Source organism: Eubalaena glacialis, chromosome 3, assembly GCF_028564815.1.
Source record: "Eubalaena glacialis isolate mEubGla1 chromosome 3, mEubGla1.1.hap2.+ XY, whole genome shotgun sequence".
In the NCBI taxonomy this organism is placed as follows: domain Eukaryota; kingdom Metazoa; phylum Chordata; class Mammalia; order Artiodactyla; family Balaenidae; genus Eubalaena; species Eubalaena glacialis.
Window position 1 is genome coordinate 163,590,887 of NC_083718.1, and position 16,448 is coordinate 163,607,334.

General features: G+C 45.0%; 1 protein-coding gene and 1 pseudogene across 1 annotated transcript; both read right to left on the minus strand.

The window, feature by feature from the left end:
• Window positions 1–839: 839 nt before the first annotated feature.
• Window positions 840–6,723, minus strand: NDUFS5 (NADH:ubiquinone oxidoreductase subunit S5). Its single transcript, XM_061186751.1, has 3 exons — window positions 6,617–6,723; window positions 4,882–5,099; window positions 840–1,063 (listed from the first exon to the last, which is right to left on the minus strand). The coding sequence occupies exons 2-3, from the start codon at window positions 5,095–5,097 to the stop codon at window positions 959–961; spliced, it is 321 nt and encodes a 106-aa protein (XP_061042734.1). The 5' UTR covers window positions 5,098–5,099; window positions 6,617–6,723; the 3' UTR covers window positions 840–958.
• Window positions 6,724–8,181: 1,458 nt separating this feature from the next.
• On the minus strand, window positions 8,182–8,720 carry LOC133088708 (rho-related GTP-binding protein RhoG-like; annotated as a pseudogene).
• Between the last annotated feature and the right edge of the window lie 7,728 nt (window positions 8,721–16,448).

Sequence of the window (16,448 nt, forward strand, 5' to 3'; positions counted from 1 at the left end):
AGGGTTCATACCTTCCCTTCTACATCTGAAAACATGTTTTTAGGGACTCCCCTGGTGGCTCAATGGTTAAGAATCCACCTGCCAATGCAGAGGACACGGGTTCAAGCCCTGGTCCAGAAAGATCCAAAATGCTGTGGAACAACTAAGCCCATGCGCCACAACTACTGAAGCCCGAGTGCTCTAGGGCCCGTGTGCCGCAACTACCAAGCCCGCGTGCTGCAACTACTGAAGCCCGCATGCCTAGAGCCTGTGCTCTGCAACAGAGAAGCCACCGCAATGAGAAGCCCGCACACTGCAACAAAGAGTAGCCCCCGCTCGCCGCAACCAGAGAAAGCCCATGCACAGCAACGAAGACCCAACACAGCCAAAATAAATAAATAAATAAAATAAAAAACAAAAACCAAAGAAAACATGTTCCTAAGCATGTCAGTTAGAAGTACTAATATACCACTAATATATAACACACATAACGCACAACACTGATGGCAAACTGAAACAATGGTGTTGCCTCTTCAAAATGAGGTTATCTGAACTTAGCATTTTCTTAGCCTTAAAGTTACACTTCACAGACTTTAAACACACAACCACCCTCTGTACTGCCTCTCCCTCCCGGCCCAAGTTGGTGCTTTACAGAAAATAAACCAGAATCAAACAGTAAGGAACACTGCAACTTCTTAAATGAGTTACCATATTTAAAGTATCTACATAGTAAGCATTCGTTAAATGCTGCTTATTATTCCCTAGATGCTAATTTTTAAGATAAACGCATTTTCTCAAACTTAAAAAATAGGTTGCAACCTCAGTATAGAGAAGTATGATCCATGAGAATATAGAACAAATAGGATAGAGCAATCCTTTATTTTTAGACACTTTCACAAAAGGGTTTTCAGTACGTAAAGTTTCCAGCAGAGAAGAGAGAACGTGAAAATCAGCCTCCAGCCACCGGCAGCTGCTCTGCTCAGGGCCGAGGATCCTCCTTGCCCAGGTGCTGAGGTGGAGGTGTGTACTTCCCTTCCTTTATTAGCTTATCCCGCTGCCTCTTGATGGCACTCAGACGTTTCATCTGTCAAAGGAAGAAAGTATTTAAACTTGGGGAAGATATGCACTGGAAAGTGAGGGCTGGAGAAGCTGAATAAAAAATTGGTTTCATTTTTAAACTATGGAAGTTTTTCATCCTAGAGGGCCTCTGGGATAAATCCCTTCTTTAAGGAACCGATTTCCCAAGCTTTTAACAAATAAATTTCTGGTATATATAATAATATCTCCTGAAAACTAATAACTAAAATGTTCCTATGATATACAGGGATACAGGTATTTACAAAAACAATACAGATCCAAAGGCTTTAAGAGGTATACTTGTGTATATTAAAATCTTTTAAAATATTAAAAGCTGAGATCATCTCACAGCTTATATATTCCTGACCTCTCTATGTGAAGGTGGCACTGCTGCTGGTGACTGTTCACTGGGTATGAATGAAGCAGAAATAGCCAAATGAGGTCTCTGGACCACACTGAAAGAGAGAAGTGGTATGTGCTCAGCTACTTAGTCACTCAGATAGGCAGAGCCTTGAGTTCTGCCTCTTCTCCTCAGTAGGACATTCCCAATAGAGGAAAGCCATGCTATTCAAGATTGTATGAGAACCCTAATCCATGGATTCCGTGACATGGAAAACAGACTTACTAATCCTGACTGCGCTATTCCGTGGCTCAAAACCCAACAGCTTTCATCTTACTGAGAGGAAAAGCTGACTCCTTCCCTGGAATGACTTAAAAAGCCCACGTCTCTGACTTTATCTCTTAATACCCTTCCCCCGGCTCTCTGCTCCAGCTCAGAGACCCTTCCACTTGCTGTTTCCTCTGCCCGGAACATTCTTCCCTCATGTGCATGTGGTTCACTATCTCAAAGTCTCTGCTCAAATGTCTTCTATCACTGAGCTCTTTTTGTAGCACTCTATTTAAAAGAGCATACATGCCTTCTGCTTCCTATCCTTCTCCTGTTTATTTTCACCACTGCACTTATCAACACCTGACACACTATCTTCCCTTGTTTGTAAATTTTCTGTATCCCACCACTCACTGTCACCCCCACCCCTGCCCCACTGCCCTGCATATAAGCTCCATTAGGGCAGAGGCTTTTGCTTACTGCTATATTTCCGGTACCTGGAATAGTTCCTGACAGAATAGGTGATCCAATAAATATTTTCTGAGTGAATGACTAGGTTTTCACAAAGGCATGAAAAGGTAGTATGTCCAATTAAACATCCCATGAACTTTAAAGAATTAGTTAGGGGGCTTCCCTGGTGGCGCAGTGGTTAAGAATCCGCCTGCCAACGCAGGGGACACAGGTTCGAGCCTTGGTCCGGGAAGGGAAGATCCCACATGCCGCGGAGCAACTAAGCCTGTGCGCCACAACTGCTGAGCCTGCGCTCTAGAGCCCGTGCTCTGCAACAAGAGAAGCCACCACAGTGAGAAGCCCGCGCACTGCAATGAAGACCCAATGCAGCCAAAAATAAAATAAAATAAAAAAAAAAAAAAAAAAAGAATTAGGATGTAACTTCAGCAGGAAAAAAAACTCTAGGTATCCTAAATACTAATATAAACAATAACCATTTTTATTTATTTTTATTTATTTATTTATTTATGGATGTGTTGGGTCTTCATTTCTGTGCAAGGGCTTTCTCTAGTTGCGGCAAGTGGGGGCCACTCTTCACCGCGGTGCACGGGCCTCACATTATCGCGGCCTCTCTTGTTGCGGAGCACAGGCTCCAGACGCGCAGGCTCAGTAGTTGTGGCTCACGGGCCTAGCTGCCCCGCGGCATGTGGGATCTTCCCAGACCAGGGCTCGAACCCGTGTCCCCTGCATTGGCAGGCACACTCTCAACCACTGCGCCACCAGGGAAGCCCCAACAATAACCATTTTAAAAACTGTATTCTTTGGCTTCCCTGGTGGCGCAGTGATTGAGAGTGTGCCTGCCAATGCAGGGGACACGGGTTCGAGCCCTGGTCTGGGAAGATCCCACATGCCGCGGGGCAACTAGGCCCGTGCACCACAACTACTGAAGCCCATGAACCTAGAGCCCGTGCTCCGCAACAAGAGAAGCCACCGTAATGAGAAGCCTGCGCACCACAACAAAGAGCCCCTGCTCGCTGCAACTAGAGAAAGACCGTGTGCAGCAACGAAGACTCAATGCAGCCAAAAATAAAATAAATAAATAAATAAATAAATTTATTTTATAAATAAGTAAATAAATAAATAATAAAAACTGTATTCTTAACATTTCTCTATTAAAGAGTCTCCCAACAGACTAGTCATGGCTGAGCTATCACACCATCATATGTCAAATCTTTCTCCCAGCTAGAACCAATCACCACTTGGTGTTCTGGATACAAGCACAGGGTCTGGAACCGGCACTGCCAGGTTCAAATGCCATTTCCACCTCTTACTGGGCTATATGACCTTAGGTAATGGCCTTAATATTTCCTTGCTTCAACTTTTTAATCACACAGTGGGGAAAATAAACGTAATGCATCTCACAGGAGGTTACTGTAAGAAATATATGCATTATTACATTCTAAGAACTTAGAAGAGTGCTTGATTCTAATTCCTTGATTCACTAGCTTCTTCACTTAGATGACCTCCAAAATGGTAACATATCTGTTCATAAATTCACAGGATGAGGAGTGACCTTAGAGTAACACTTTATATTTCCAGATAAGGAAACCAAGACTAGAAGAGAAATGACTTGCTCAAAGTCACGAAACTAGTGGTGGCAAAACCAGCATCAAAATCAAGCTCTCCAAACTCCCAATCTAATGTTCTTCCCGTCTCATCACACTGTCTCTTCTTGGTGTTAATTTTCCATAATGAGTAAAGTCTTAATCTGAGCAAGGAATAAGTGGGGCCCGCAGAAGACAAGTTAAGACATATTGTGAACTAAATAGCTGGTAGGTGGCCAACCATGACCCACTCCTTGTCCCTCAGTAATACTACAATATTACTCAATGATCAATATTCCTTTAGAGATCAATACAAAATTATTACCTGACACCCCTTCATTCCTTCCAAATTTGGCTTCACATAATCCAAATGCCAAGAGCAGATTATAAAAGACAAGAAATTTTAAAATTTTGATACAGGTAACTTTGAGAAACATTTAACTGAAAATCTAAAATGTATCCCTGAACCCCAAGGAGTTAAGAGTAATAAAAACATTTATATTTGTTATATCTGGAGCACAGAAATAGGCAAAATGACGGCCCACAGCCAAAGATTTCTTCTCTAAGGGAGAACAGGGCCCTACATGTTATGCAATTCATTCAACTCTTGAGGAAGTAGACACCATGCTATTAACTTTTTTTTCCCCCTGCATTTTTGGTCAGGCTCACCTAAAGCAATCTCATTAACACCTTCATCCTCCCCAGAGTAGAAATCAATCCAGAGATTGTTTTATCAGTTTCAGTGTAATAGATCTACAGGATTTTAATCTCTTCCCCAATGAGGGTTTGATGAATTTGAAATATATTCACCCAAAGATTTTCAAGGACAAACACCCAATGCTGGTTGGTATTCTTTACTTTATAGCCTACGCAAAAATGGAAATATACACATGCAATTTCTAACCTGGTCGCTGCAGCAGGGTACAATGCTAAGGAAAATATGTGAGAACATTAGGAAGAACACTGAGGAATAAGAGGCCCTTCTCAGATCTGAAGGCTTCTAACTTCCTTGACATGGTACCTAAGTAGGGAAGGAGTTTCACCACAAAAGTTTTGCCAATTCACATTGGGCAAACTAATGTCCAGTGACCAATTAAAAGCACTTAAAAGTAGCCCCAAAGAAATGAGGAAGTAATTCAGTGCCTGTCTCCATCACTTCCTCACCGTTTTCTGTCGAAGCAGACACTCTACGAAATCATCGAATTCTATCTTGCACTCTTTCTCCGCGCGAATACCACCAATACCATGTGCACACTCTATCCATTCTTTTTCAAAAGCATGGCATCGACCTGCAATCTTGTGAGGCTGCTCAGCACTCTGGATTGTCATCCAGCGGTCTAAGTCAAGACCCAGCCTTTTCTGCACATCAAAGAAAGGCATGGCTGAAATGGAAGAAAAAGAAAGAAAGAATGCCGTAAAATTCCAATCAAATGAGAAACTTCTGAAAAAAATGAAATAATTTAGATACACAGCTCTCAAGAAAGATATTTTATACTACTCTCCCAACTTCTCCCCAAACTTTTTCATTAGACAGGTTCTTCCAGTTTACGGTAGATGAGCAATTTCTGTGCTTTCACAAAACTCAAGGAAAAGACAACTAGAACTAAAAAACAATGCATTAAAATCCTCTATATTGTTAAGGTCATTTTTATCAAGTTAAAAAAAGTGTTTATATTTTGACTCAGTAATCCCAATTCTTTGAGATAGATCTGAAGAAATAACTGAAATAAACAAAAAAGCACAAGCATGAAAACATTTCTTTACATTTTTCGATCCATATAACTTAGATGACACTTCTAAGAAGCCATCCTGAAATGGGTATGTCCCTCCTGTGTTAGCACAGCATCATCGACTTTTCATTGTACTTAGCACACCCCTGTAATGCACTATCTACATGAATGCCTCCCCTACTGAACAATGAGTGCCTTGAGGGCAGGGACCAGGTAGGAGCTCAGTAACTGTTGGAAAAAAAAAAGAATTTCAAACAACTTTAAAGTGCAACAATAGAGAAATGGATAATCAAATCTGGTACCTATTTGGTAGAACATGAGGGGAAAAGAATAATACACATGAAACATACACTTGAATATTGAATGAAAAAAAAAGGGGGGGGATTACAATAATGCCCCCCCCAAAAAAACAAAACTGCCTGCAAAAGAAGACTGGAAGAAAGCACAAAAAAGGGTCAATAGTTACCTATGAGTGGCAGATTTACAAATGAATGTAATCTAAAATTTTTCTACCCATTCTTTCAGTCATTTGCTTAGTAATAACGTTCCAGACACTGGGATGGGGAGGAAAAGCAGCTGCAACCTAAGCACTAAAATGGGGACACACATGTGGAATTGGGAACCCAATGGAAGAGCACAAGAGGTAGAGCTCGAAGGAGGAAGCACCAATTCTGCCCAGGAGACTGGAAAGTGCCTTTGATATGGGTTGCGCTTGCCAAGTGAAGCTGCGTGAGCAGAGTAGTCCAGTAGGGCACACACAGCACGAGTTACAGCCGGAGGTGCTGGGTATGTTTGGGGGACACTGAGCACCCAGACGTGGCTGGAGCGCAGAGTGCATGTCGGGAAGAACGAAACGAGCTGAAGAGGTTGATGGGACCCAAATCCCGCAGGGCCATGCAAGCCGGGACAAGGGGCGTGGACTTCAGGTTAAGAAACAGAAGGCCAAAGTATGAGTCCGGCAGAAAGCTACGTTAACCTGGAAAGAGAGCCGAGAGACGCGCGGTCTACAAGCTTCGGTGACACTGGCTGTGTGGACCAAGAGGCCTGGAAAAGCAGAAAACACGGCCAGGGAGAACGGACACCCAGCAAGCCAAGAGGAAATCTGTTAAAGAGATCTCGGAAGGAAGCTCCTTAGGCTCAATCGCCCCGCAAACAAACGCAGCCCCTACCGTCTAGGAGCCGTGCCCTTGACTCCTTGCTGGCCGCCGCTACTAGAAGATCCTCAGGCGACAATGAGGCCTGCCGCAAAGGAAGCCCGCAGCGCGACGCTTGCAGCGCGACGACGGGAGCCGACCTGCCTTCCGCAGTCGCGCCCTGGAACCATAGAAACCAAGCCTGTCGATCTGCGCCTGCGCGACCGGCTGAGTTGGCTTCCGGAGACTGCGGATAAGCCGAGCTTGCCTAGACAACTGAGTGAGAGGTGGCCCGGCGGTTAGTGATTTCCTGCTGCCTCCTCGCGCTGTACCTTGGATTCTCACGACAGCAGTGATTGGTGAGGGACTTAACCAAGGGAGCCCCCCTCATCCCCCTCCAGTAGCGGTTAAGCTCATGGAGTGTGGACCCACCCAGGGTGGGTTCCAATTCTGGCTCCGCCACTTCTGTGTCAGCCTGGCAAAGTTTCTTAACCTCACTGTGCCTCGGTTTCATCTTAAGATAAAAATATCTTAAAAGACAATAATGGTACGTACAGAGTAGGGTTGCTTTAGGGATTAAATGAGTTATATTAAAGCACTGAGGCGTTTCCTGGCACGTGGAAAGCGCTCTAAGGCAATTGCAGTTCTTTGATGTCTCAGTCTGTTTTTACTTTGCGGATTCGGGAAAGTCGTCAGAGACCATGCCCCTCCTCTGTTTCAGAAACTCCAAAGGCTCCCTTTGATTACAGCAGGGGCTCCGAAGTGATGGTGGGGGGGAGGGGCTGGGGGGGGAGGTAACATAGGCAGTGTGTGATACGATACGTTGCGGGAGTGGGAAGAAAATACTAGAATATTTCTAATTTTTGTGTTTTTTAATTTCTTGTTTGTGTGTTAATGTTTATAAAGAGCATAATATTACATTAGTTGTACATATAAATAACTTGTAAATAAATATTTATTTTGGGGGGTTTGGGCTGAGAACTTCTTTTCCTTTTTTTTTCCCCTGGAGACAGGAGGTTTTATTGATGCTGATGGGAGTAGGTGGGGCCCCTTGGATCCCGGAGGGGGTGGGGGTGGGGCCGAGTCAGTCAGTGGATGCAAAAGGCCTGAGCACACGGGGTGGGGGGGGGTCGGGGGGGTAGGTTAGGGCACATTCATCTTAGGATTCTGTGGCTCCTTCTCTGGGGAAGGGAGAGAGAATCTTGAGGGGGAAGCAATTTGAAGAGCAGCGAGGGAGAGGTTAGGGATGGCTGAGAGCTCCTAACCTGAGAGAAGTCACCACAGTAGGCAGCAACATCTGTGTGGAAAGCTGGATCAACTGGTCAGTAGAGGAAAGTGGGGAGGGGGCGCTGGGTTGGCTTTTTGGGGAGGGGTCTGACCTTGGCCTTGGTGAGCTCTCGAGAATACCTAATGTTCCCAAGCAGAGTGGGGCAGGGCCCAAAGCCCCTTTCCCTTTGGGCCTCCTTAAGGAGAAAAGGCTTTCGGGGAGCCCCCTTGGCAAGGGGTGCCAGAATTAGTCGTAAAGGCACAGCTGGGGGCAGACAAGGCACAAAGGCACAACTGGTGGGGGGCAGGGGCAGCCTCCAAGCTGAGTGTCAGGGTCACAAGAGGACACAGGACCACCCACGCTTGCTAGGCATGGGGTTGACCACGGCCTGGACAGCCTCAGCAAACACTTCCTTGATGCCATCCTGCTGCAGGGCCAAGTACTCGAGGTAGCGCACAGTATGGATCTGCTTGGCCAGCACCTGGCCGTGCTCCTTCGGGCGTCATAGGGTGTCAGGCTGGGCTCTCAGGTCCTTCTTGGTGCCCACCAGGAGGATGGGCACATCGGGGCAGTGGTGGCACACCTCTGGATGCCACTTGTGCCACACATTCTCATAGGAGGGCGGACTGGCAGTGGAGAAACAGATGACAAACATTGGTCTGAGGGTAGGAGAGTGTGTGGAGGCGGCCCTACTCCTCCCGGCCCACTGTGCCCCACAGGTGCAGGTTCAGTGTGCGCCGGCACTGCAGGCGCTATAACTGTCGAACGCTATGGGGAGGTACTCCTTGGGGAAGGCGGTGGTTGTGTAGCAGATGAGCTGGCACGTCTTGCCCACAGCCCATCGCCTACCACCCCACACTTGATGCTCTGCATAGTGGGTGCAGCTGCTGCAGTGGAGGCTATGCCTCCTTCCCCTTCTGGGCCCCTCTGGATGCAGTGACCTGGTGCCCTCCCCGCCACAGGGGAGCTGGGGGCAGCAGCAGCAGCTCGGGGCTGGAGACTTCTTTTCAAGTGATGTGCTCTCAAAACTGTTTAGAGAAGTCTGGCGTTCCAACCTTGCCAGCCTCATTGTCCCAAATCCCCTGCCTAATGCTCCAACCAAGAGCTTGCTCTTCCAGTGTCTTCAGGAAAAAAGTCCTGCCATCCAGTCTCTTTGATTTTTTTTTTTCTCCCTTCCCCTGGAATGACACCGTTCCCCCCCATCCCGTCTCCATTTTTGCATGCCAAATTCCTGCTCTGCTTCAGGACTTTTGCATAGGTTTTCCTCCAAAATGGATTAACTATCCCCAAGCCCCAGGTTCATCCACTCTGGAGAGAATTCCTAAGGTCCCACAACGTTCTGGTTTTGTTCCAGCATTCCAATTCTCCCTTCCTTCCCCCCTCATCAGGTATACCGCACCTGAGATCAGTTTCAGTTCAGCTAGAATTTCCTGGGCACCTAATGCATGCCCGGCACAATACTGGAGGATTATGGAATTGGTAACTCATGGCCCTTGCCCACAAAATACTAGAGGTAGCAAGGTAGTGATCACCACCACCCCTTCCACTTCTCCCACTTTCTTATGTTGGTGATATCATCTTCCCAGCCATTCAGGTAGGAAACTCTGAAGTTGTATTTTGCCTTTTCCTCATCTTTCATCCAATATTTAATTACTGGCCAAATTCTTTCAAATATTCCTTCAGTAGGTTTCCAATTTCTTTCTTCCTTTCTGCCTCCCGGCTCCTCACTTCAGTCTGTTTTGCACTGACTAATCTTTCTAAAATACTAATTTCATTGAATCACTCCTCGGATACCAGGCAGGATAGATTAGTACAAAGATGGGCAACTTAAACACCTCCAAGGCCAAACAGAGCTAGCTCACTGTAAAGAAATGAAAACAAAAGCATCATGATAAATGGTAACTGGTACTTGGCCTCAGTTTAAGGGATGGAAGGAGTGTTGGGGAATGTGACAATCTGAAGAGCATATGTCCTGTCTAAAGGGGGCAGCAGCTACTCAGCTCCATTCTGTTGCTGTCAAGAATCAGGGCCCCTCGGGGCTTCCCTGGTGGCGCAGTGGTTGAGAATCTGCCTGCCAATGCAGGGGACACGGGTTTGAGCCCTGGTCTGGGAAGATCCCACATGCCACGGAGCAACTAGGCCCGTGAGCCACAATTACTGAGCCTGCGCATCTGGAGCCTGTGCTCCGCAACAAGGGAGGCCGCGATAATGAGAGGCCCGCGCACCGCGATGAAGAGTGGCCCCCACTTGCCACAACTAGAGAAAGCCCTCGCACAGAAACGAAGACCCAACACAGCCATAAATAAATAAATAAATAAAATTAAAAAAAAAAAAGAATCAGGGCCCCAAATTGTCAAGTCTTCAAATTTTTCAAGAGAAGCCAGAAATCTTTTGTTATTGTTTAAGTGTGAAAACATTCCACTTTAAAAATGTGGGGCAATTAATCTTTCTTTTTTTAAAGCGCTGACCAAAAAAACCCAGGATGGAAATGGCCTTGAGCTGCCAGATTTCAACCCTTGGTTGGAGGGAAAATTGCAGGCTGGAAAAGCAATTTACTTTGAACTCTGATGGTTTTTTACATCCAGCCTTGCTCTCTTCTTACCCTCTCTTCTTAATGTTGCTAATTGCCTTTCTAAAAACTGAAATCTGATCATTCAAAAAACACTTCCTGAGCTCTTATCACACGGCCATGATCCTTGTTGAGCTCTTGGGACGAAGACATAGCCAGAATGCTGTGGTAAGTGATAAAACAAAGATGAACAAAATAAGGGAGAACGCAAAGGAGGGGGTCATTCATATTGTTTGGGCTGCGTGTGAGGTGTATTCAAGAAAAGGTCCAAATTCTTGGGTTTGGTATTCAAGACCATGATCTGATTTCTTCCCATTTCTAAATCGTCAGATCCCATTGTTCACCAACCCCTACTCAATACCCTGGTGTTCTCAGCCATCCAGAATTGCTCTCATGCTTACAAACTCTGTAGGAGCAGTTTCTTCTGCCTGTAGTGATCCCACTTGCTACCTTCCCACTGTCTCCCAGGCGAATGCGTTAATCCGTCCGCATGGGTTATCGCACGGTTTTCTGTGAAAGCTTCCCGAATTCCTGAGCATTTACTAGGCCTATGTTGAAGTCCCACCAGCCCTGTTATATATTGTTGCCTATTATAGATGTTGTTAACTGTTGATACGCCGACCCCCTCCAATGGACCGTGCATTCAGCCCCGGTGTCGGCGCGGCTGTGCAAAGATGTCGGTGACAGGTCGTCTCGTCTCCCGCAAAGATGGGAAAACTACAATTCCCAGAAAACCCTACGTCAGAACGGAGCCTGCGCCGTTGCTAGTCTCACCACGGGCGCCCGCTTGGATTCCTACGCTTTGCGTTACGAGTGTTGTAAATCGGCCGTTAGGGGCGGGTTGCCGGCTCTTGTAACGCCCGTCATTTATCTTTTATTTTCCTTGTTCTAAGCTCCTCACGTGGAAGTGTAGTTTTACAACGAAATCAAAGGGTTTTATGCGCAGAGAGGCAAGCCTGAGCTGTCGCCTTCTTCATTCTGTATTCGGGAACCCGAGGCTCAGAGAACCGGTGGAACAGGACTAGGCGTTCGCCGCGGGGTCCAGCGACCTGTTCTTCCGCGATAGAGCCTTGCTCCCATCTTCAAAGCATAAGAGGATGGCTCAATGTTAATTGAAGGCCCCTATTCCCACTCCTCTGAAAACTAGCCTCAGCTGCTGCGTGGACGGTCACAGGCCATTTAACGTCCCCCTGGGTCTCCATTCACTGGACTTCTGTCCTTGACCTATAGGATTCCCTCATGTTTACACACCTCAGTCATAACCCGAGAAAAGCTTTTAACGCTACCTTTCTACAGGTAGGCCACCTATAATTTAGCACATTGGGAACTTTAGGTCTGTATCTGATACCACTGTCACACAGATTTGAATAAACTGGGTAGCCTGAGGATCCTAGCACATTTCGGTAAGTCAGTGAGTTTGGAAACTTACCCCCCACCCTCACCCCCAAGCCAGAGCTATAGGATAGATTCAACAAAAGCAATAAGCAAAGTAATCTGAAAAAGAAAGTAATGGGTCCCAAGGCCTGGAATATAATGGAAATCAGAGCGACTGTTTAAAAAAGTAAAAAAGGGACTTCCCTGGCAGTCCAGTGGTTAAGACTCTGCGCTTCCAATGCAGGGGGCGTGGGTTCCATCCCTGGTTGGAGAACTAAGATCCCACATGCAGCGTGGTGTGGCCCAAAAAAAAAAAAAAAGTAAAATCATGCCATTTGGGGGTAGATAAAATATCAAGTCGAAGATGCAACAGAACCAGGAATCACTGAAGCAAACTGAAGTGGGGAGGAAAGCTGTGCCAGGCTTGTGGTAGGGGTAATCTGATGTTGGTAAACATTCCATCCCTAGAATTAAACTCCCCTCATTCTGATATGTGGAGCTATCTCTTGACTTTAATTAGGCTTCCCAAGTGATATGATTACATGAAGAAAACACACTAAGGCCAATGGGGCAGTCTACTGCACCTGACATATTTCTCATCATAAATTAACACACTGGAGTCTGGTTTTATAGACCAATATAGATTTACTAGTCAGCTTTCCTGAGTACAGATCAGGGTAATTAAAACTACCTGGAGGGAAGCTGCTGAGAGTGGCCTTCCCCTGGAAACACCCTGATTTCTCTGTCCAGGTGCACAGAATACTTACCAAAGGAAGTTTCATCACATTCCTGCCCAGAGACTGTGAGCCTCTCTAGGGTAAGGACAGCATCTCTCTTACCTTGGCTGCAGAGACAACCTGCAGAAGGCTTAAAGTAATTTGATCTGAGAGTTAAGGAAGAGTTTCAGGTAGTGCACTGACTACTGGAAAAGGGGAGGAGTAGCCACATAATTCATTTAGTCACTCATGATTTAAGAGCCAAGAATAGATAGATAATAGCTCAAGGTGCTACTAAGGGCTCAGTATAGTGGAAGAGTCATGTAGACCCATAAATGCATTACACGTTTACCTTCCTCAGAAAGGTCTCTCTTACCACCTAATTTAGGCATTCAGTTACTCTCTATCATTCCCATTTTATTTTCTTCAAACACTTTTAAATCTTGGATGAAACAGTGTACTAGTTTGCCTTTCTTGCCTCACAACAGTGTTAAGCACCATGAGAGAAGGGACCTTGTCTGTCCAGCTCAGTGATATATTCCTAGTGCCCAGAACAGTACTTGGCAAATAGTAGATGCTCAATAAACATTCATCAAATGACTAAGTAACACTGCCTTCAAGAAGGGAGCAGAAAGACAACTGCCACTTGAGTAGGCCATTTGTCAAGTGAGAAGGTGTTAATTCCAGGCAAAAGAACAGGAGCACCATGAAAAATGACAGTTTGAGCGGAAAATTTAATATTCCATGCAAGAGCTAACCAGAACCTTTAAGAATAGGTGGATTGGGCTTCCCTGGTGGCGCAGCGGTTAAGAATCCGCCTGCCAATGCAGGGGACGTGGGTTCGAGCCCTGGTCCAGGAAGATCCCACATGCTGTGGAGCAACTAAGCCCGTGCGCCACAACTACTGAGCCTGACGCTCTAGAGCCACAACTACTGAGCCCACATGCCACAACTACTGAAGCCCACACGCCTAGAACCCATGCTCCGCAACAAGAAAAGCCACTGCAATGAGAAGCCCGCCCACTGCAACGAAGAGTAGCCCCTGCTCGACGCAACTAGAGAAAGCCTGCGTGCAGCAACGAAGACCCAACGCAGCCAAAAAAACAAATAAAAATTAAAAAAAAAAAAAGATACTGGGGATATAAGACAGACTAGGGCTACTTAACAGAACTTGTCAGGCTTTTAAAACTCATAGGGTATTCCCTGGCGGTCCAGTGGTTAAGACTCGGTGCTCTCACTGCCATGGGCCCGGGTTTGATCCCTGGTCAGGGAACTAACATCCCACAAGCTGCTCGGTGTGGCAGAAAAATAAACAATAAATAAATTTAAAAATACATGTATCTGTCCTCCATAAATACATAACTCAGAAGACACCAGTAATGCTTGCTGAATGACTGAAAAATTCAAAAGCCAATATAAACATGTCTTTCCCTACTTTTCTCCCATTAACATGAAGGCACACTGGGTACCATGCCTCAGGAAATGTGGATCCACCTACTGCTAAGACCAACTAGACAACAGTTGAAATATAAAAATCATTTTCTTAAAAGCATAAAAAGGCTAACTAGGTAATGAGGAATTACTGAGCCAAAATCTAGATAAGAACCCAGAGAGCCTAGAACTCAAAGCATCTCTTCCTCTTAAGGCATTTGCCAATCTGGAAAAAGCCCCTGGGTGCCTGAACTACGCTTTTAGGAGCCTCATGGACTGATGGGGACAACTGCAGCTATAGGAGACTACACATACTTTGAAGGCTTTTTCAAGGGAAGAACCACCAGGGCAGCACAGAAGTCACTGTTCCTTAACAGTATTTAACAAACTATCTTTAAACCCATGCTATCTTCTGATAAACATAAAATTCTCACACCCACCTTTGTAACTAAAATTTCAAAATTAAGTATGCTAAAGATAAAACTGGTCATTCTAAAGAGTATGCTCCCTGTCCTCATCCTAGAGAATCATTACTCTAAAAAGTTCATTAGCTCTTTCTGTAAGATGTTCACTTTGGCAACCAGTTTACATTTGTAAGCAGAATTTTTCATCATACCTCAACCTGAGGTGTGACTCCCCCATCCATGATGCACCAAATTTGCCTTGTTTGTGAGCTTTCTCAAGTGTCTATCAATGCTACAGTGCAGGGGCCCACACACTTTTCTATAAAGGGCCAGAGAGTATTTTCAACTCTGTGGTCCATACTGTCTCTTGCTCTGGAGTTGCAGTATGAAAGCAGCCACAGATGCAAACAAATAGGCGTGGCAGTGTTCCAATATAACTTTATTTACAAAAAATAGGTCATAGTTTGCTGATCCCTGCTGAGTAACAAAATACAGATTCACTGAAAGGCATTACTGAATTCACTTGTCATTCATCTTTTATTTTTTAGTCAAACACTTAAAAAGTACAAATTCTAATAAGAGAATGTGAGATTTGATGTTAACAACGGGCTATTCGTTCTGGAAAGTTGAGAATCACCACTGCAGAAAGAAGGGTTTGGTCTTCAGATCTGATGAAGACCACTGTAAAGAAACCTGCTGTAACATTTTCAAGTGCATATTATATGCCCCAACCTGTGCTAAATATACTTTCTTTACATGGACTATTTAGTTTAATCTATTTGAAAACAAACCCCAATGATGTACATACAATTAACCCTCATTTTACAGATAAGGAAACTGTGGCTCAGAAAGTTCAGTAGCTTGGCAAGGCTCACATAGCAAATTAGTGGCAAAGCAGACTAAACTCTAGGGCTACAAACATCCAAAGGCCATTCCTTTAGCTACTATTCTAAACAACCAATCCTCCCTGGTGGGCAGAGAAGATTCACCGTGTGTGGAAAGTTGGCCCAAGTTCATGTGTCTTCTGATGTTCTTCTTTTCCTGGGAGCTCTTGACAATTATGACTGCCTCACAAACTTTAATCTCCCCTGTACTCCTCTGACCTAGGTATGCAGGGACACCTACTCCTTTCATTTCCCTTAAGGTGAAGACTTTACTAAAAGACAATGAATGGAATTCAAACAGAAAAAAATTTTAACTAGCTCACTAGATACAAATCTTCTGAGACCACAGGTCCTGGCCCATCCTTACGGTCTCTGTAGGTTGACTTCTTCCCTGGGCCTTGACCTATTTCCATGAGACAAAGGCACTTCCCTACCTGGGAATGCCCCTACGTTCAAGCCCTAGAAATCAAGGTCTAGGAAAAAACACCTTTCACTAGTCTAAGGCTTACCTTACAGGTCCCCATTTTCTGACCTAGGAGTCATCTTTTCTCTGCATAGAACATTAAACAAACATGTCCAGTCCCTTTTGAAGAGATCCCAAAACCCAGCCATGGTGGTGTGGTCTTACTCTGTGGCCCCAAAGGGCAACTATATGATAATAAAACAGCTTAACAACACTAGTTGCAGTGACAGAATGTCTGTCATTTTCCTTATAGAAACCTACTCTATTTCCCACCCAGCAGCCATTTAGTAGGAATGGGGCTGACACCTGCAAGAGTGAGTGAACATATCACACTGATTCTGTAACAAGAAGACTTCAGTGAGGCAGCGTTGCCCATTCCTGGCCCATCCTTCAGGACTTCGGATGGCTCCCACAGACGCCCTGCCCTTGTTTTGGGGTGACTATCCCACTGTAAGGCCACTCGCATTACAGCCACTGCTATTCTCCTCTTCCAGGAACAAGTGACTACCCTGGAAAAAGAAGAGATGAAACACACTGCCCTTCAAATATGAAGTAAAAATAATTCTTTAATTATTAAAAGATCACTTCTGGGCTTTAAAAAGTCTTTAAATCTTAAATGTAATGCTGAAATAGGGAAATGGTTATAGCAGCCTCACATAAATTATTTGAATTAATAAACATTATCACAGTATTAAGAAGGCAAGGTAAACAAATAGCTTAAGTATTTTATTTGTTTGCAACTAAGCTTGTTAACACTATA

What these genes read in the sequence shown, in the direction of transcription:
- NDUFS5 (XM_061186751.1), bottom strand. Translation starts at nt 5,097, where the DNA reads ATGCCTTTCTTTGATGTGCAGAAAAGGCTGGGTCTTGACTTAGACCGC. An exon ending in GTCTGCTTCGACAGAAAACG is followed by an intron (nt 1,064 to 4,881) that starts GTGAGGAAGTGA and finishes TTCCTTTGACAG; the next exon opens with ATGAAACGTCTGAGTGCCAT.